Here is a 20,943-nt window from a genome sequence, read left to right on the forward strand (position 1 = left end):
AATGGCTGATGGAACTACAAGAGGGTTGGCTATTTGTAAGACATTGTGCAAAGGTCAAATTGAGTGTGACTGCATGTTCTCTTTTCCCAGAAATGCAGTAGGCCGGATTTTATCAACAATAAAAATGAATTTGCTAAGAGGACGCAGTAGCGGAGATCGATACTGTGGAGCGGCGATGGATGTAGTGCATGATTTGGAACTGAGGATTCAAAACATCATCAATGATCAGCAAAGTGCAGTCCATGACCTCACCACTGGCATCAGCCCAGCGCGGGTAACGCTTCTACCTTGTTCTGTAGTTAATTTCTAAGGTTTTATAGTTTGTAAAGTGCAGAAATGCTGTAGACCACCAACTGGCAATCGTGTAAGTGTGCTTACTGACATAAACAATTTGGGGCATGAGGCGCTGGTAGCTGAGAAGTATTTGAGGAGAGACACCCATTCAAAGTCATTGGACCGCCCACGCGCTCTCAGCAGTAGAGTAGATTTATCCAGGTATCATGTCTGGTGGGGGAAAGCACAGGATGTCTGGAGCCAGGGATCTCCTTTAGCACTTCTTGTAGAGTACAAGCACATTTGAGGATGGTAGGGGTGTGAGAGTCTGGATAAGGTGATGTTTCAGAGAATATTTTGTTTAGGGATGGCAAGAGTGAACGGCCAGTTACTTGGGTGCTGGAAGTGGAACGTGAACTGAATCTGGGTATGCTGGAAGGCTTTTGGTATAGGAAGGAAGTGGGATTTTGAAATGTAGCATGGGGGTCAGGGGTAGATGGAGATAGCAAGTAAGTGTTCAAGGTGTTGGATGCCGTTGGTTATCAGAATGAAGAAATGTAATATTAGAACACTAACTTTTTGTGTAGTGCTTGTTAGAAATGGGGTCTTTGGTTGGCAATCAGGTTACCTCCCGTCCAAGCAAGGACCCTCACTATCGTCGTCGAAAAGGAGAATCACCCTCAGTTAACACCCACTCACCCCTTGGTAGCTTGGCACGTGCAGGCAGGCTTAACTTCAGAAGCAATGTGTAAAGTATTTGTACAGTAATACAGTGAAAACACTACAAAATGGACACCTCAACAGTTTAGAATTATAGGTAATCTCTATCTAAATCAAGCAAGACCTAAATGATAAAAATCAAACATACAAGCCAAGATCTGAATTTTTGAAAAGAATAAGTCTTAATCCTTAGAAAACAGTGAGAATGCCGTTAAACCAAGTACCTGGTTAGTGTAAAAAAATAAAGCCACAGGGGCGAGCTTGCGTTGGAAAAGTCAGCGATGCGTCGATTCCTTACTCGCAAGTGAGGTTGTGCATAGTTTCCTTCTCCAGTCAGGTTGGCGATGCATTGTTGTTCTCCCTTGCAAGACAGCGATGTGTAGATTTCCGGACGGGGCACCTCTGATCAGCACAGTTGGGTTGAGTTGGACGCCCAGGGACGATGCGCAGAAAATCCGGTTGTGCAGTATCAGAAAACTGCTCTGCGTGGGGTTTGTGCCGTTACGTGCCTCCGTAAGCGGGTGTTGCACATCATTTCTCCAGCCATGATGCGTTGCACTCCCAGCTGCGATGCAGATGGAGTGTCGATTTCAACCACGAAGCCGGAGGCGCATCGTTTAGCAGCCACCTTGTGGAAGGTGAGTTGAAAATTTCTCCCCACGGCTTTCTGTGCGTGGATTTTCAGTTCTTGTCTGCCAAATACCTTTCAAGGACCCAGGGACTGGATAGGGCACCACTTGGCAGGGCAGAAGTCTAAGCAGAGAGTCCAGGTGCTGGCAGGGGCAGTCTTTGATGGCCTTGAGACTTCAACAACAGGAGGCAATCTCGGTTCAAGCCCTTGGAGATTCTTCTCAAGCAGGAATGCACAACAAAGCACAGTCACAGGCAGGGGCAGCACTCCTCCTCAGCTCTTCTCCTTGGCAGAGGTTTCTCTTGATTCCAAAAGTGATCTAATTTTCAGGGGTTTTTGGTCCACTCTTTATATCCCTTTTTGAAGTAGGCAAATTTCAAAGGAAAGTCTCTTTTTTTTTGTAGGATCCTGCCTTGGCCAGGCCCCAGACACACAACAGGGGATTGGAGACTGCATTGTGTGAGGGCAGGCACACCCCTTTCAGGTCTGGGTGCCCTCTCCTCTCCTCCCTCCCAGCACAGATGGCTTATCAGGATATGCAGGCTACACCCCAGCGCCCTTTGTGTCACTGTTTAGAGGAGATTCGCAAACAGACCAACTGTCAAACTGAGCCTGACGGGGAATCCACAAAGTGGCAGGGTCACAGAATGGTTTAAACAAGAAAATGCCTACTTTCTAAAAGTGGCATTTTCAAACACACATTCTAAAAACAACCCTTACCAAAATATGTATTTTCAAATTGTGAGATCAGAGACCCTAAACTCCAGATTTCTATCTGCTCCCAAAGGAAATCTACACTTTAATAATATTTAAAGGCAGCCCCCATGTTAACCTATGAGAGAGATAGGCCCTGCCCAGTGAAAACCGGATTTGTCAGTATTTCACTGTTAGGACATATAAAAAACATTAGTATATGTCCTACCTTAAACATACACTGCACCCTGCCCATGGGGCTACCTACGGGCTACCTTAAGAGTGCCTTGCACAACCACTGCAGCAGGCCCACTAGTAGCATTTGATTTACAGGCCCTGGGCACCTCTACCGCACTGTATTAGGGATTTACTAGTAAATCCGATATGCCAGTTGAGGAAAGCCAATTACACATACATTTTACATAGGAGCACTTGCACTTTAGCACTTGATAGACGTGGGAAAGTACCTAGAGTATAAAAAACGGAGTCCAGCACACATCAGCAACCTGGGGAACAGATGCAAAAAGTTAGGGGAGACTACACCAAGGATTCCAAGTCTTAACACCTGTACCCCCTTCCCCGCCACCCCCACCTCCCCCACCCCCACCAGCTGAAAGTTGGGAGCAACTACCCAACCTCATGGGAGATCATCACTAAGGTGGAAGAATCTGGACAGACCATCAGCATTGGCGTGTTCTGTGCCAGGGTGGTGTTCCACCCTAAAGTCCATCCCCTGTAGGGAAATGGACCACCTCAACAGTTTTGGATTCTCACCCCATATCTGCATTAACCATCTGAGGGGCCTGTGGTCGGTCTGAACCCGGAAGTGAGTCCCTAACAAGTAGGGTCTTAGCTTCTTCAGTGCCCAGACCACAGCAAAAGCTTCACACTATTGCACTCCCCTTACTTTCCCTGGGAAGTAACCTCCTGCTAATGAAGGCTACAGGTCCATCTAAGCCCTCTTCATTAAGCTGTGAGAGTACTGCTTCATACAGTGCTCTGAGGCATCTGCACAACAAACTCCTTGGAGTAGTCTGGTGCCTTCAGCACAGGTGTTGTGCACATGGCAGCCTTCAGGGCATCAAAAGCGGTCTGGCAAACCTCTGTCCAGATCACTTCTTTCGTCACTTCTTGGAAGTCTTCTCATTCAAGGGGGCACAATGGTGCCATATCCCTTAATGAACCTCCTGTAATAGCCAGTGAGACATAAAGGGGCCCTCACCTCCATCTGGGTCTTGGGAGGCACCCAAGCTAGAATTGTGCTAATTTTTGGATGTAGGGGTGCCACCTGGCCACTCCCTACCTGGTGTCCCTAATACTCCACTGAACACTGCACTATTTGGCACTTACTGGCCTTAATAGTGAGGCCTTCCTTCTGTAGGGCCTCCAACACTCTGAAGAGGTGCTGCAAGTGTTCCTCCCAAGTGGAACTGAACACTGCAATTTCATCCAGGTATGCTGCCCTGAGTCATCCAGCCCAGTGAACACCTTGTTGACCAACCTCTGGAATGTGGAAGGGGCATTTTCCATCCCAAATGGAATCACTTTGAACTGGAAGTGTCCATCTGGGGTAGAAAATGCTGACCTCTCCTTGGCCCCCCTCAGTTAAAGCAATCTGCCAATACCCAGACGTCAAATCAAACGTGCTGAGGTATTTGGCAGCTCCCAACCGAACGATGAGCTAATCAGCTCAGGGGGTGGGGTGTGCGTCAGTTTTAGTGACCGCATAGAGACCCCGGTACTCCACACACAACTGGAGTTCTGGGGTGGCACCAGGAGCAGCAGCCTTTGGGACCAAGACCACAGGGCTGGCCCAAGGACTGCTAGAAAGCTCAATTATCCCTAGGGATAACATTTTAGACACCTCATCTTTGATGCTAATCCTGACCTTATCAGTCACCCTGTAAACCTTCTGTTTAATGGGTGAACTGTCTCCAGTGTCCACGTCATGTGTCCACAAGTGTGTGTGATCCCGGCGGATCAAGGAGAACAGGGAGGCAAACTGACTCAATACCTGGTGACAGTCCCTCTGTTGTTCTGAGGTCATGGGGGGGTGGGAGGAGGGGGAGGTTAGAGGTTCACTCCCTCCACAGACCCACCTTTCGCTCCAGCAGACACGAGGTTAGGAAGAGATTCACTCTCTTCCTCCATCCATCATCCAATCGGAGAGAATTGTCCATGCTCCTAGTGACAAAGTGTGGCTTGAGATGGTTCACATTGAGGACCCTTAAGGAGTTCCTGGGAGTCCACAGGTTCACCAGATAGGTGACTTCACGCTTGTGCTCCTCCACCTCAGATGGTCCAGTTCACCTGTCCTGGAGTGCCCTAGGCTCCACCGGTGCCATTACCCACACTTTTTGCACAGGCTGAAACTCGACCAGAGTGGCATTCTGGTCATACCACCGTTTCATGTCTGCCTGGCTTGCTTCCAGGCTCTCTTGTACAAGAGTTCTGAAACAGTCTGGTTTCTGAAGGCCAGCATGTAGCTAAATACATCCTGGGGAGGTTCACTGGAGGCTTTCTCTAAGCCCTCCTTCACCAGACTCAAAGGTCCCCTGACAGGATGGCCATACAGTAACTCAAAAGGACTGAATCCAAGCCCTTTTTGAGGCACCTCCCTATAGGTGAACAGAAGGCATGGAAGAGGACATCCCACTTCCGCCTCAAGGGCTGTGACAGGCACATGATCATGCCTTTTTTAAGGTGCGTTAGAATCTCTCAACCAGACCATTGCTTTGGGGGTGGTAAGGAGTGCTGAACTTATAAGTTACCCCACACTCCTTCCACAGAGACTTCATATAGGTAGATATGAAGTTAGTATCCCTATCAGTTACTACTTCCTTGGGATAACCCATTTGGGTAAAAACACCCATCGATGCACGACCCACCTCAGGCGAAGAGATTGATCTCCTAGGAATAGCTTCTGGGTACTGGCTGGCATGGTCCACCAACACCAGGATGAATCTGTTGCCCATGGCTGTCTTGGGATCCGGAAGCCCCACAATGTCAATACTGACCCTTTCAAAGGGGGTACCAACACTGGAAAAGGTTGGAGGGGAGCCTTACATTTCTTCCATTCTTGCCACCTGTCTGACCAATCTGGCAAGACCGGCAATGAGCATCTAAGTGCCTGCGCATTAGGGGCCAGTAAAAGTGGGTGACAAGCTGTTCCAAAGTCTTGGCCTGGCCCAAATGTCCAGCTAAAGGCACATCATGCGCCAGACCCAGTAGGAAGGCTCTGAAGCACTGGGGAACCACCTGCACACGTGCTGACCCAGGCTCAGCAACCTTAAGCTCACTATAGAGGAGGCCGTCCTCCCAATAAATCAGATGAGATCCGGACTCCTTACCAGCCGCCTGGTCTGCAGCCTGCTGCCGCAAACCCACTAGAGTAGGACATGTCCTCTGCAACTCACAGAATGCCTCCCTGGTGAATCCCCCTTCCTGCTGCCACTGTGACAGCTCAGGAACCTCCGTAGCTCAGCCACTTGTTCACCTGTAGGCTCTGGGGTGTCATCCTGAGGCTCTGCCTCCTCCCGGACCAGTTGAACTTCTGGGGCCAGGTTCCCGCGCCCCTTGCCCTTCTTCTTTTTGGCGGTTCACTGGGCCACTGTTTCAGGCTCCAGGGGCTTCTGACCACCCTGTAATCACTGTATGTCAAGTACAAATACAAGTTCAAATCCTTACCGCTGGTCACCAATGTTAGAAATGGGGTCTAGGGTTGGCAGTCAGGTTGCCCCCTGACTCACTCTAGTTAGGGTAAAGGAGAAACACACCTGATTAACTCCCACTCGCCCCTTGGTAGCTTGGCACAAGCAGGCAGGCTTAACTTCAGAAGCAATGTGTGAAGTATTCGTACCAACACACACAGTAATACCGTGAAAACACTACAAACTGGACACCACACCAGTTTAGGAAAATAGGTAATTTTTATCTAAATCAAACAAGACCAAAACAAATCCAACATACACAGGTAAAGATATGAATTTTCAAAAGAATAAGAGTCTTAATCTTTAGAAAACAGTGAGAATGCTGTTGTTACCCAAGGTACCTGGTTAGCATAAACATAAAGCCACACGGGTGAGCGTGCGTTGGAAAAGTCAGCTATACGTCGATTCATTACTCATAAGTGAGCTCGCGCGTCGCTTCCTTGTCCACCCGGCTTGTCAATGCATCGTTTTTCTCCCTTGTAAGACAGCTATGCGTCACTTTCCGGATGGGGCACCTCGGATCTGCAGTCTGGTTGAATTAGACGCCCAGGGACAATGCGTGAAAAATCTAGTTGCACGGTACCAGTGCATTCTGATAGTTTTTCGCAAGAAACGATTTCATGCTGTAATCGGACACCACTCACCGGCCGAGGAAAATGTGGGCATGACTCCGGGAACCGTACCAACTTTTTCGATTTAACTCAGTTAACCGAGGCTTTTGACTGTTCTTTTCACATACCATAAACAACCTAAATAGAATAAAACCTACCATCCAGGTCCACAAAAAGATTTTATCAACCTTCCTTTACAGAAGTGTTTGTAACTTAGTCTTTCGCAAAAAGCCACCTAGAAAAGTATATCAGGCTGCACTTATCGTTTAATTCCTTAGATACATATTGTGTTTTTACTTTTGCCCTGTAGAAATCTCAATTCTGGGACGAAACAAGTGTTGGCTGATTCTTCAACCTACCCAGTAATCTCTTAATCAATACTACAACCTTTATGTACATCCAGATTACAGTTTGTCTTACTTCATGAAGCATATTAATGCACAATTTTATTCCATGTAATACGATGTTTTCCTCACGGTCCACTAGATTGTCTTTTGCTGATACAATAACTGTACATTATTAAATGTACTGTAAAATAAAACTGTTCTAATATGTGACTTTTGAGTGTTCCATTCTGTTTTGTTGATATTAGTAATCTAAACCGTTTATCTGGTTAGATGTTACACACATCAGGGCAACAGGTGTGTTGTAACGTAGAAGCACCTATTAATTGAATGCGAGGATAGAGATTTTTATCAAGACAATCTGGATGTGCATTACCTCATACCATTGTTGCCTGCTTTTTGAAACTGATAAGATATTTGACCGTGGGTGAAATGCATGTCCATATCTGTATGGCATTGTCTGAACACTTGAGTCCAAGACCCCCAGAATGAGTTATAGAGGAGTCTCAGGAACCCTAGTCTGCCCAGAACTAAGAAACCTAGGAAATCTAGTTCTGGGCAGACTGAGATGAGAGGTGGACTCACTCCTCCCATTTTTTTAATCACATCCCCAAATACCCTACATGATTATGGAGTGATCGATTTTCATCACAAAGTTTGATACTGCCAGCTGTAAATGCAGGGTGACTTGCAGTTGCCCTTAACTGAGGGTGCAAATTACCCTGCAACAGTTGATTTTAGGACACTTGTATAGTGCACCATTTGAAATGCATCTCTTGGTGTTTATTCAAGTCAGTACCAGCAAACTTAGTCATACAAATGAATGGAGACGATTACACTAAAATAAGACTTTAAAGCCTTCTAGAATGTTTTAAATGATGTTTTCTACCTGACGCCAAAAGGACAGAGTTTCCACCTCATTGCTTTCTGGCTGTGATGATAATGACCTCTCGTAATAAATCAATAAAAGGGAGCTGGACATAGGTCTTCTTTGTCCTTGCATTGCAACACCTTGTTTAGCCTCAGTGAAGAATTTTATTGAGACCTATAAGGTAACTGTTGTGACTGCAAGGATCAAGGAATTAAGGTGGACACCTGGTACCAAACACTAGACCTATTGCAGAGCCGGGCAGGTGAAGGCTAATGCTGTACCAGCATGGAATTCCTGTTTCATGATGTCTCATTCCACTTGGTGAAAGGATACATCTCAGCTATGTAACTTCCCTTTTTTTTCTACTCACTGTAGCCATGTATTTAGAATCCCTGTGTTCTCTCATTAGCTTGTCATGGTTTCAGGTCACTCTTCTAAAGTATTGCCCCTGTGTCATCGTAAGACATTTATTCATTGATTCCCTTCATAATTCAAAATACTAACAGAGGAAAATAGGCAAAGTACTGTACAAGCTAGGGAGTAGAATGGTGCAGGTGATTTTGTGTAGGATACAATACTTACATAGTTCTCTGGTGTGTGATGTAGAGTGCGATTGGAAATTCAGATGGACAGAGGTGAGCATAAGATATTGGAAAATGGTTACTGTACTGCATGGGGGCACCTTTGCTAGTGCAAGGGTGCCCTCAAACTTAGTAACTTTGTGCCTAGCCTTCAGTAAATGAAGGTTAGACCTATAGGTGACTTATAAGTCACTTAAGTGCAGTGAAAATGGCTGTGAAATACTGTATGCACTATTTCACGCAGGCTGCAGTCGCAGTCCTCTGAAAGGGTTTGTCTGAGATCCTTATGGGTGGCAAAAGAAATGCTGCATCCTATAAGGATCTCCTAGAACCCTTATAAGGGGAGTCCAGTGTGCCAATTGAAATTGGTAACTGAAGTCACTAGCCTATAGTGACAAATGTAAAAGCAGAGAGAGTATAAGCACTGAGGTTCTGGTTAGCAGAGCCTCAGTGACACAGTTAAGCACTACTGACAACACACACATTAGGCCACAAACTATGAGCCCTGGGGCCCTGGCCAGCAAGATCCCAGTGAGACATGCAAACGCATACTGACCTACAGGTAAAAATGGGGGTAACATGCCAAGAAAGATGGTACTTTCCTACATTCTCTTTATCTCAATGTTCATGGTGGTGTCCATAGATTGGAGTTAAGCTCTTGGCAGAAATGTGATTGTCTTCACACAGTTTAATTACCTCCTCGCTACAGCTAGAAGTTTAACAGCATGGGTCTCCGAAAACATCTGCCCAAAGTCCTTCTGATTTACACTTCTATAGCCTTTTTTTTAATAAGATCCTTACAAAATTGGATAGCAGGTTGTTATTGCCATGCGAATGATTTTCAGTTCTGCACAGTGTACACAAAGTTCAGGAAATCATCTTTCTAAATCACTCAATAAAGGATAGAATAGGTTTTTGCAACCTGGCATGTTAATGATCCAACTAGGATGACTTCACAGAAGTGATTTGACTGTGGTCTGACCCTTAGCTACCTCTACGCAACAGCGTTTTTAATGACAAACATTCTGATGGTAAATAACCGAACCACAGCTTTTGAACACTGGCCCTCTCTACCACCCTTCCTTTGTACTGATCGCCATTGTGGACTCTTGGTTTTTGATGTAGACATTTTATCTATTTTTTTTCCAGACTGAGTATCTGCTACACTGTTTCCAAAAGATGTTTTCTGAGTCTGAATGTGTGACTAGACTCTCTGCTTTTAGACCTTTCCATCGCTGGGTTTTGGCACTTCCAACAGTTTTCTTTTTTTATAATTATTTTTTTTGTTTCTCCTTAGTTCTTGCCTTTTCTCACAACTGTGTCGCATACCCTGAATGATGATGTATAAGTATGTTGTGTTTCTGTAGGGCAAACCCAGCCAAAATGCTAGTGTGTTGTTTTGGTAATGGTGCATCCTAAAGTAACACATTTTGTGTTTTTCAGCCAAAAGTACATGCCATAAACCATGGCACAGCATCTTGTGGGCGTGATACAGTAAAGGCCTTGTTGGTTCTATTGGATGAAGAAGCTGCCAGCCCTCCAATTAAAAACAAAGCAGATATCCTATGTGTTGATGAAGAAAATGCATCTTTTTTTGGAGAGGATTCTGTGCTGACTCTCTTTAGGTATAGTTTTAATTTGAATCTTCATTTTGAAAAAGATTATTTCTTTTTAAACAATTTGGTAACCTAAAATACACTGAATAGCTTTTGATACTATGTGGGATAGGTATGTATTCTGGACCGGAGTTCATATTTTTGAGTTTCTGCTTGATACCATTTAGGAAAGTATCAAAGGTACCCAGCTATTAACAATATATTGCCACCTAGTAGAAATCGCACCAGCATCACAAGCACAATAATGCCCTTTAAGATCTCCCACTCTTTTCACTTAGATCCCATATTGTCATTCATATTGTGCTCACTCATCAGTTGATCCAATGTATGAGTGTACTTATCGGCCAGGCATGCATGCCCACAATCTCCTCATGCATGCCATGTCCCCTCTTCACCTCTCAAACCATGCATGGCAGCTGCTGTGTAGTGTAGAGACGGAGAGCAGCAGGTGAACTTTTTCGAAGATTTATTTCCTGAAATAAGTAACCCACGACCAGCTGAAGTTTTTTTTGATGGATGTTCAGAGTCAGCTGCCATAGTGGTTGGCAGGGACTCCATGAAGAAAACTTTGCTGGCGTGTGGAATGTAAATCAAAACACAGCAAGCCATTACATGTTGGTACATCACCTTTACCCTTATAACAAAATAAACAAAAGCAAGTAGGCATGGGGGAAGCACAAGTTAAATAAAATTGAAATTCTTGAAGCTGCTAACCATGTACGCATTACACAGACCCTGAGCAGAACATAAATGTGTTGTGCCGGGAGTGTTTTAGACTGGGGCCAGCACTGAATTTAGAGCGTTTAGGTGATGTATTGTTGGTAACCCTTACTGGTAAATGACTCATGGGACAGGAAGTAGTACATTGTATGGTGGCCTGAACCTGACCTGTGTGGTACAATACTAGATTTTGATGAAACAGTATCCCATGACTGGAGCTATCAAGAGCATTGACGTCATTAGTAACATCACTGACGTTCCTCTTCCTGGCATTCAATTTTCTTTTCCTCCTACACAAGAGTAAGGTTGACCAAACACCACCTCTGCCACATCCATGTTTGAGATCTGCAGGTATAGACCCTCCCCCCCACTTCCTCTTTCTGGGATGCACAGATTACTATCATGCCTGTATCCTGGGATTGCTTGGCGGCCACATCAGTGCAGTTACTACAAGGTGTATGAGGCAGTGCTTCTTGGCTGAGAATTCTACTGTGGGTCTTTGTTTTTTGATCCTGTGTGACTGCTTATGATGACACAACATATCACCTCCTAGCATGATGGTGAAACTCAAAACTGATACCCTCCCTCCTCCACCGTGAAGAGACTATGCTTCTGCCGCAACCCATAAGCAGCATCACAACTACCCTCCAGCAACTGGAAGCCACCGTCCACACACATTCTACCCATTTTAGAAACTAAGCCATCACCAGAAAGAAAAATTGATAGTGTCACAAGATGTGAATCTCCTGTGAGCCGATCAGCGCGAGTTAACTGATAGGGTGGAAAAAAACGAGTCGTCCCTAGTCTGAACGCAGAGGTGACGTCCCTACATAGTAGGGCGGAAGACGAAGAAGGGGCATTTGAAGCGGAATAATATCAGCTACATGGGCCCTCTACATGGGCCCAAGTCCATAACTTTTTATTGAACAATGGCTGATGGCCACAGTGTTGATGGACAAAGTTCCAAAATTCTTCTTGATCAAATGGGGGCACAGAATCCGGGGCAGACCGCCTGCCCCTTACCTCCTGTGAGCCCCACCCGGGCCCCTTATTACCTGCCTCCTCAATTACCAGGACCTGTGACTTGATACTCCGTTTCCGAGCCTAAGGGCCCTGTAAGTATGAGGACGCCTCCATGACTGCCTACCCAGACTTCATAGCGGATGTGCGTTGCGCACTGAACTCCTACGTCAAGTCAAGCAGTGTCTCTGCATCAACAACAACATTAGATATGCTCTATTGTTCCCTGCAAAGCTGCGAGTGGTTGATGGCAAGAAGACCCACATTTTTACCTACTGGAGGATGTCTGGATGTGGCTCCATGACAAGGGTATGGCCCAGCCCCAACAGGACGATGCCGTGGTGGGAGAATGGCTAACTCCCTGTCCACACTGCTGTAGATGCAAACTGTCTAGTGCTAAATTCACTAGGCCTCAGGCGGCGAAGGGACGAGTTAGGGCCCTGCAGGAGACCTCCCAGCACACTACTAACCCCTTCATAGTGCTACAAGAAGGCAAATCGGCCTCTGGCTCTGATGCAGAGAGCTCCCACGCCTCCTCTACAGACACCACTAGGGGTCCAGTGATTACACCACACACAGCAGATAATCTCTAAGGGAAGCTCCTTGCCTACTCATTACTAGTTCTCACCCCCTGCAGCCCTGATCACATCGGGTGCGCTGTGCTCAGCCGCTCAAGAACCGGAGCACTACAGTTTCTAGCCCGCCTCGGCACTGGAAGTCCTCTCGGAGTCCAGATTGGATACAGGCAACCCATCCTCAATTATGATCGATATCCATTGAGGCTCAACAAATAAACCACAGCTGATGAATGACCTATGCGGTGGACCCTCCTGACTGCTGAGTGAATGTCCAGGCGAGGTTGGTTCTCTATTTTGTTGATGGCCACTATGAAATAAGCTGCATGTACTGAAGGGGCTGGATGGAACATTATCCGACCTAGGCACAATCACAGATACATTGAGCAGGGACACTTCCACAGTCCTTCCGGCCTCACTTGGCCAGTCCCAGACCAAGTATTCCGCATGGACAAGATACTGTTGAAGGCATCTACTACGTGCCAGTTCAACTGTTCAAGGGTTGTGGCATGGAACCGTAAGGCACCCAGGCCTGGGGTAGGGGAGTCTTTATACAAAATTGTTGGGTTGTTGTTTTTTTCTGGCTGGCTGGCTGGACAGGTGGCAGACTTTGGGGGGGGGGGGGGGGGGAAGAAGCACAGGGGTTGTATGGTTCCAGGGGATGTCAAGATATGTTTTATACTATGGCTGCTGAATGTACTGCTTTAACGTGGAATATCTGTGATATGGCGACACCATCCCACGGACATAGGATTTACAGCTACCTTAGACATATTCATTTCACCTGCTTACAAGAAACTTACTTGACTATGGGTGAGCTTAATAACGTGGCTAAGAGGTAGAGTGGACAGGTTGATTGTTTTGGTTATTCGGCCTATGGAAGAGGAGTTCTTGTCTGGGTCACCCCTGAGGTTCCATTTGTCAAGACTAGAGTCTTGGCTGATAGGGAGGGGCACTCTGTAATTCTCAAAGGGAACTTGAATGGGCCCCCCTTCTCCGTTGTCTCTCTATCCACCCAACACCTCACAGGGCACTATCCTAAACACTGTCTCCCAGACCATGCTTTTGGATTTGGACTTAAATTGCACACAACACTGACCCGGATCGATCAGTACCACTGCTCCCTGGTACCTTGGTAATCCAGGCAACAAAATGTTTTAAAACAATGGTCTAAGTTGCCCAATCTACATAATGTCTGGCACTTGGAACAGCCTGGGGAGGCAGAGTACTCTTATTAGGCTCCAGGGCATCAGGTTTATACTCGATAGGATTACTTTTTCTGAAATTCGAACTGCTACCCCTTGTCCGTAGCTTCAAGTACCTTGCTAAGACCCTCTCAGATCACAATCCACTTTGCGTTGCATTTCAATTTGGAGGGGGGGGGGATGGTAGGGTTACAGGCCCGTATTCTGATGTGGCGGCTTTGAACGGAGGCCCTACAAGACGCGACATGCAGAGCTTTCATAGCTTCACATATTCCCAGGTACTTTGAGGTTAACGTGGGATCTGTGGACTCTCAAGGGCTTGAATGGGATGCCCTGAAAGTGGTCATGAGGGGGGGGCACTTTACCTAGCTCTCCATGCAGTGGCAATAGACTCATACCTGTAGTGTGATGACCTTAGAGACCCCACTGTGGGCCGCTAAGCTAAAGGCGGTGTGTCGACACCTGACACCCTCCCCGACAGCCCTACATCGCCAGCACCAAGAGGAAGTGTAGTGTGTCTGGTTTAGATTACAAATCTTATCTGGCCGATGGTGATAAGCCGAGTTGCACACTGGCAAGGCTACTGTGGACGGAAACCCCCCAGAACTTTAACAGACACCAAACATGATAGTGCTGGCCGCATACGGAATACTCAGGTCAACACCAATGAGGTGCTTGCACAGTATTATGAGCAGTTACACTCTTCCCCTAAGGGGGTTTCTTTAGGGCAATGCAGGATTACCCACAAACAGTAACACTCCCTAGCTTGCAATTTCCATTCCTGGAACAAGCTCTCCAGATAGAGATCATCCTAGCAATTAATGAAATAGCACAAGGTAAAACCCCTGGCACGGATGGCTTGCCCGTGGCATAGTATGGGACTTCTAGGGCCACCGTTGCTACTCGGTTATTGGAAGTATATCAAGAGGCAAACCATCAGGATTTCTTGCTGGGATCCTTACTCAAAGCCCTCATAGTGGTGTTGCCGTAGCTGAGTAGGAACCTCCTTGAAATGAGTTCCTACCTGCCATTCTAACTGTTAAACATTGACTGTAAAACCTTGAGTAAGGTCCTGGCTAATAGGCTGCTTCTGATAATTAGCTCCCTGGTTCATTCAGACCAATGCAGGTTTGTACCCCAGAGGGTAACACGTTACAATATCCTGCGCCTGTGCCATATTATGGATGCGGTATGGAAGGAGACAAGCCTTCCGGTGGTGGTCTCCCCGGACTTTGAAAAGGCATTTGATACACTGAGTTAACCCGATCTGCAGCAGGTGCTTGGAGGCCTTTGGGATGGGGCTCTACTTCCTGGGTTGGGTCAAACTTCTATACACTGCCCCACAGGCATGGGGCCATACTGGTCATCAGATCTCGAAAATCTTCTCCATAAATAGAGGGACCTGTCAAGGGTGTTCCCTATCTAAGGTGCTGTTTGCGCTGACTATGGAGCCACTTGCCATCATGGTGCGAAAGAGGGGCCCGTATCAGGGCGAGTGTGGACTGGCATGCTGTCCTACATGGAGATTGTGTTGCTATACCTAAGGGACCACACCCCCTCATTGCCAGCTTTTTATAATCTGCTTGATCGCTTTTGAGAGATAACTGGCCTCAAAGTAAATTGGAGTAAATCCTGCATCCTTCTCTTGTGCAGAATTGAACCAGAACATTGAGAGGTACTGGATGAAGGGTGCCTCCTATGGTGCTTCAAAACCTTTCACTACCTCGGTGTGAACATTTATGACACAGCTAGAGACGTACGTGTTGGCAATCATGGAAGGGCTCTGGCTTCGATCCGCCAGTCAATACACTTTTGGACCGGACTACCTCGTTAGCCCATGGGAAGGGTGGTAGTAGCAAAGATGCTAGTTCCCTTGAAGCTACTATACTTCTTTGCTGCTGTGCCAGTGATACTGCCCACATCCTTCTTTCGGACTCTGAACTTCTCTGGGGTCCTGCACGAAAATAGGTTTCCATCTCCATGCTTCAGCTTCCTATGCTTGATGGGGGTCTTGGGGTCCCAGACCAATAATTGAATTTTCGAGCAGCTCAGCTGCAATGGCCTATGTGTTGGCTGGTCGGAACTGGAACAGCGGCGAGCATAGTGATTCGGACTGATCTGGAAGGTGCAGATGTGCTTTAGTGGCAGCTTTCCCCGAGCAGACCTGCCAGGGGATTAGGTAGACTCACACGGGTGCCAAGCTTGTCTGGTTCTGTTACTTGCAACACAGACACGCCTGGACTCCATATGCACTGCTGTTGCCCTTGCGGAGTGTGCCAGCCATGAAGACTTTGCAAGGAGTACATGATCTTACAGAAGTTGGACTTGTCCACTTGGGGTGACCTGTACAATGATGGTGCTCTGCTCTCCTTTCAGGGATTGCAGGAACTTTGAGCTCGGCGCAGGCCTTTTTCTTACATATAATGAGATTGTGGTGGTAATCTGTGATGTACGGGTTCGAGGGGGGGGTGGGGGAGGGTGCAGACCACATCTAGGCTTTCAGTGTCTGTTAACACATAGCCTGGGCCGAAGAGTGATCTCGAAAGAAGCCTAAGTGGGAAGACTGCCTAGGCACAATTATCGTCCACTAAACAATGGACCATGGCCTTGGAGCAGATGAAGCGACTGTTGCTCAACGCTAGTCTAAAATTCACACAATTTAAATACCTGCATCAAACCTATGTCACACAACATCGCCTGCACAAAATGTTTCAGGTAAGAACCCTGGTGTGCCTGGGCTGTGGCCACGTTAACTCTGCGTTAATACACATGGTATGGGAATGCCCACCATTGATGCACACATGGGTGGAGGTGATGAAACCTAGATCGACAGTGATAGATGCCCAGCTGCCACCTGACCCACTCCTCTGTCTTTTTGAGATCACACACTGCCTAAAGCACATTAAACACTATTTAAAGCTAGTTCAAATAGCTCTATTCCTCTTCAGGAGATTGGTTGCCATGAACTGGAAAGCTCCCCACTCGCCGATGGTTAAGTGCTGGCTCCAGGTGACACACAAATGGTCCTTAGCTGAGAAAGACACCATGATTCACGATCGCAGATTGAGAGAACACTGTGGGATACTTGTATTCTCAGATTGTTTGACAGCTTGAACCCAATAGCCTCCTAGGTTCCAGAACATCTCAGACAGAGTGAACGTTGTGGATGTTGGTGAACAAATGCTAATATAAAAAAAATTAACCATAGCATTAGTGCTGGGTACTGATGTGAATTAAAACACCCATTTAGATAAGTAATCTACTAGCACCAGGTTGTACCTCTTGTGCATGGGAAGAAGTTCAAAGGAAAAGGCAAAGTCTAATGCAAGTTGTGTCCAAACATTGGAAGGTAAAGGGGCCATATGAATAGAATTTCTTTAGTCTTCCAAAGCTTGTCCAAAAGCTAATAGGTGGTAAAATTATCAATGTATTTGGAAACGTGGGTGTCCGTGGACAGCCACCAGTAAAACTGTTCTAGTACTATGCAAGTAGAATTAATATCCAAATGCCCAGAATGAGCTTCCTTGGTCATTGCTTCTCTGCTGGAGACGGTGGGCGAGTGGCAGGGGGAGAGATGGCACACATACATCATGGCATAATAAAATACCATTTTGGACTGACACCTCTTTGGCTACTTGAGTGAAAGGCCTTAATGCAGGTTCCACATTTCTCTCTTTAGGCCAGCCCCGTTTCATATATCTATAAACTGACTTGATGATGGCATAAATGATAACTAACAATACATTTATCTTCACAAATATAACTCACAAGCCAAACCACGTTCTGCTTCATCAGCAGTGATATCAGTACAGGCATCCTGTCTAGGCAGTCAGCTCTGAATTATTTGCCAACAGGTATGTATTTGAGTGTGAAGCAAAACTCTTGCAACCATGAAAGCAGTCTTACCAGTCTAGCAGAAGCTTTACCAGCCCTACCATTAGGTGGATGGAACAGTAGTTTGTGATCGGTGTAGAGATCAAAGTGTGTACCGCACAGGAAATTTGGTGGTTGGCTGCCTTAGGCCAAACAGGGTGAAGGAGATAGCTTCTCCTAAGTTAGCTAGGAGCTCATGCATTTTGGATAGTCTGTGACAGTGAATATAGTTTTGTTAATTGTGCGAAAATCAGCACTGAGGTGAATCTCTCCTGACTTCTTGTGCACAATAACAAGTGGGCTGACTTATTCCGCTGTGTTGGTGGGTTGGACGATGCCATCAGCAACCTGATGATCAAGCAATTATGTGCTCTGTTCCCTAACACTCAATGGAACTGGTGTTGTACTACAGGAATGGCACTTTTGTTTAATCTGATTTTGTGAATGCATTTGTTGATAACCCAAGTTTTCTCATTGAAGTTGTCCGATTCACATATGCTTGACAAATTTCCAGAAGTGATGTGATCAGCAAGTAAAATAGAAGCATCTGCAACCCTTACTGGTGACTCAGCAATAGGTACGAGCATGATACTTCACTTGGCAAGATCTTGGCTACAAATATTTTGGTGGTGATAGTCTGATCCAATACACATTAGGCTGTCTGTAAAATAGCCAGGCATGACTGTGTCCTGCTATTTGTTTGCCTTGAGGTGAACATCCGGAGCTGTGAGGCAATGGTCTGCCCCCCACTGTTGAAAGGTTAAAGGTAAAGAAATGATGGTAATTGAAGCTGGCATGTTTAGAGTGAGGTTAGAGCTAAGGGTGACTTCACATAATCGGTTTTTAATTTAAGATCAGTGGCAACCTCTAAGGTGAGCCCTAAATCAGACAAATCAACAGAACAGCGCTCTAAAGCAGTATCCAAACTATTGATCTTCACCGATTCTTTGGAACTTCTGCAGATGCTGAGAATGTCACTTTTTTTTTTCTTTTGTTTTTGCAAGTAAGTATTTGCCTTGAGCTGGAAAACTGTTAATAACGATGTGATTCCTAGAACCACACCTAAATCATTTAGTATTTGATGCTCTTGAAGCATTGTACTACCTCTGTTTTTCATAGAAATGGTGTCAATAGTATGGATAGTATTTACCACTGTGGTAGAAGACCTATTGTATTCTTGAGCCTACTTAAAATACAATAATGGAACATTCAATGCTTTTCACAATGTCTGACCTCTGTAAAATTTGGATTTCTACAACATAAAACTATTTTATTGTGAAACACAACTATAGACAAATTGGTCTCTAATGTACACATCAAAAGCAATTCCAAAATTGCATGTAGGGGCTAAATGGATGAGTGATAAAATGTACTCTGCAGTTTCCTCTGGGCACTGCTTCCTTTTGAAGAAATTGAAGTGTTCCAAAAGAACTCTTAGGCCCTCATTGCGAGTGTGGCAGTCTTACCTCCGCTGGCCTGGCGGTAAAGACTGCCATATTATGACATCAGCGGTTTGGCCGCCAGTACCACCAGAGGGCCTTGGTGCTTCAGAAAATTTCCTTGGAAGCCTGGCAATGGCTTCACCATAATTGTCCCAGTCTCTGGATAATCCAGATGGAGCGTTCACAACAGGAAGATTGTCAAAACATTGCACTGTTGACCAAGGTGGCTTAAAAGTAATGCTGCTTTGCATTTAGGTTAAAAATCATCACCATCTGTGGCAACTAGTACATTTTGGAAGGTATGTATCCATTACTTCCACCCTAGAGTTGTTGTTTTAGAATGCTATAAGAATGGTGTGATTTGCACTAAGTGATGAGAAGAAGTCGTCTTTAAACGTGAGTAATAGCAGTAAAGGATGAAGTAATAAAGCTGGCAGATCAAGACTGTCAATGTACACAACTGCTTATAAGCAACGATACTTCTAATATGCAGGCCAATCCAAAATGACTGACGATAAAGATTGCCTGTGTATTAAAAGATAGCCCAATCCAAGTTGGCTGGTGTTGCAACAAGGTGAAGATGTCTACTAATTGGAACTCTGCCCTAGATAAGACGGCTGACATTATGGCACATGAATTGCCTAAATAGTAGCAAGGGCGTAGCCCAAACAAGTTAACGCTTTCCCAGGTTTAATATAATGGGTTTTTGGTAAAGGTTCTTACAGCTGTTCTTGCTGCCTTTCTGATGTTTACTTCACATTTATCTCTTGCTGAGGTCTCCTCCAGTGCTCCATTTTGAAGATCTCATCTCTGAGAATGCCTGTAATGAGTAGCATTTGTGGTTTTCTGTTCTCTACATCTTCATCTCCGTGACCCTTCTTGTGTTTCCCGCTTCCCTCTTTGTTTCATAGATAACCTTTCCCTCACCCTCTTTTTTTTTCTTCATTTTTTTGCTCACCTCATTGTTGGCTATTTACTCCAGCACCTCTGACTCATGGCCAAGTGTTTACTTCACTTTTAACCCCCTCAGCCCCCCTGCCCCTGACATCAGCATATCACACCCTTTATACTGCATGGCAGTGCTTGCCTTAATACAAAGGGCCTGAATATAACCAGGTCAAGAGATGGAAAATTTGAGATTATTGTTGCAAGCTAAAGTGAGAACGTCTTTTTACAGGGAAAAAAAAATCTTATGTGGAGGCACTATCCATGAGGACAGGATGGGTGATTGGTATTTTCGGCTCCAGGGCTTCTGTAGAAAAAGAATGGAGTCATCACCCTCATCTCCAGAAACTCTGACCATACAATAATAACCTGTGAGCAGGATAATGAAGGCCGGTTCAGCTATATGCATTAAATATTTACAATCCCAGTGATGACAGCTCACATTTAGAAAATCTCTAAACTTTAAAATTTCCCTTACATACCACCCAATGCCTCCATTATTTGTGTTGGCTATGTTATTCTTCCTATAAACCCAATTCTCAATAGACACTCAAACTCAACTTTTCGACCACCTGCATCATCACACAAGGCCATTCTCAGTCTTTGCTGTACTCAGACTTAATGATGCACGGACATTTCTTAAGTCAGATGCAAATGGCTTTACCTTCTTTCTCTACCTCACCTCAGCCATTCGCGAATTGATAACTTGCTTGTAGATTCTACACCACTACAGACAATTGGGGATCAAATGATTAAACCAATAGTTCTTTCCGCTTACGTTGCTATTTCCATAACTTAAAAAAATGTCCTTTATCTTGTGAGAAATTATTCTTGGTGTCTAAATTCAGAGCTCTTAGAGAACATAACTGATGTGGAGCATATATATTAAAACTTAAAGTTCTTTATTCACAAGTATCAGTCATGTCACTTGTTACACTATTGGACTTAAAATGCTATATCAGGAGTTTTAAAATAAGCAAGATGCCTAAAAGAAAAAAAACAGATCAAATGTTCTCTTTCTGTTCTCAATAAAGAAATCAAATTAACCGAAATACAAAAAAAAAATCTACACTCCTAGACACGTTCATATGGTTGAAGTATGAATACAATAAA

At 45.3% G+C, this 20,943-nt stretch overlaps 1 protein-coding gene across 1 annotated transcript in view; it reads left to right on the top strand.

The window, feature by feature from the left end:
• The window catches only part of PARPBP (PARP1 binding protein), a 133,261-nt gene that overhangs the window by 99,759 nt on the left and 12,559 nt on the right, over positions 1 to 20,943 (top strand). The window contains exons 7-8 of the mRNA XM_069228978.1: positions 91 to 274; positions 9,878 to 10,059. Coding sequence (XP_069085079.1) covers positions 91 to 274; positions 9,878 to 10,059 — 366 coding nt within the window. The remainder of the gene's footprint in view (positions 1 to 90; positions 275 to 9,877; positions 10,060 to 20,943) is intronic.

The sequence above is a fragment of the Pleurodeles waltl genome, chromosome 4_1, assembly GCF_031143425.1.
Source record: "Pleurodeles waltl isolate 20211129_DDA chromosome 4_1, aPleWal1.hap1.20221129, whole genome shotgun sequence".
NCBI classification, from domain to species: domain Eukaryota; kingdom Metazoa; phylum Chordata; class Amphibia; order Caudata; family Salamandridae; genus Pleurodeles; species Pleurodeles waltl.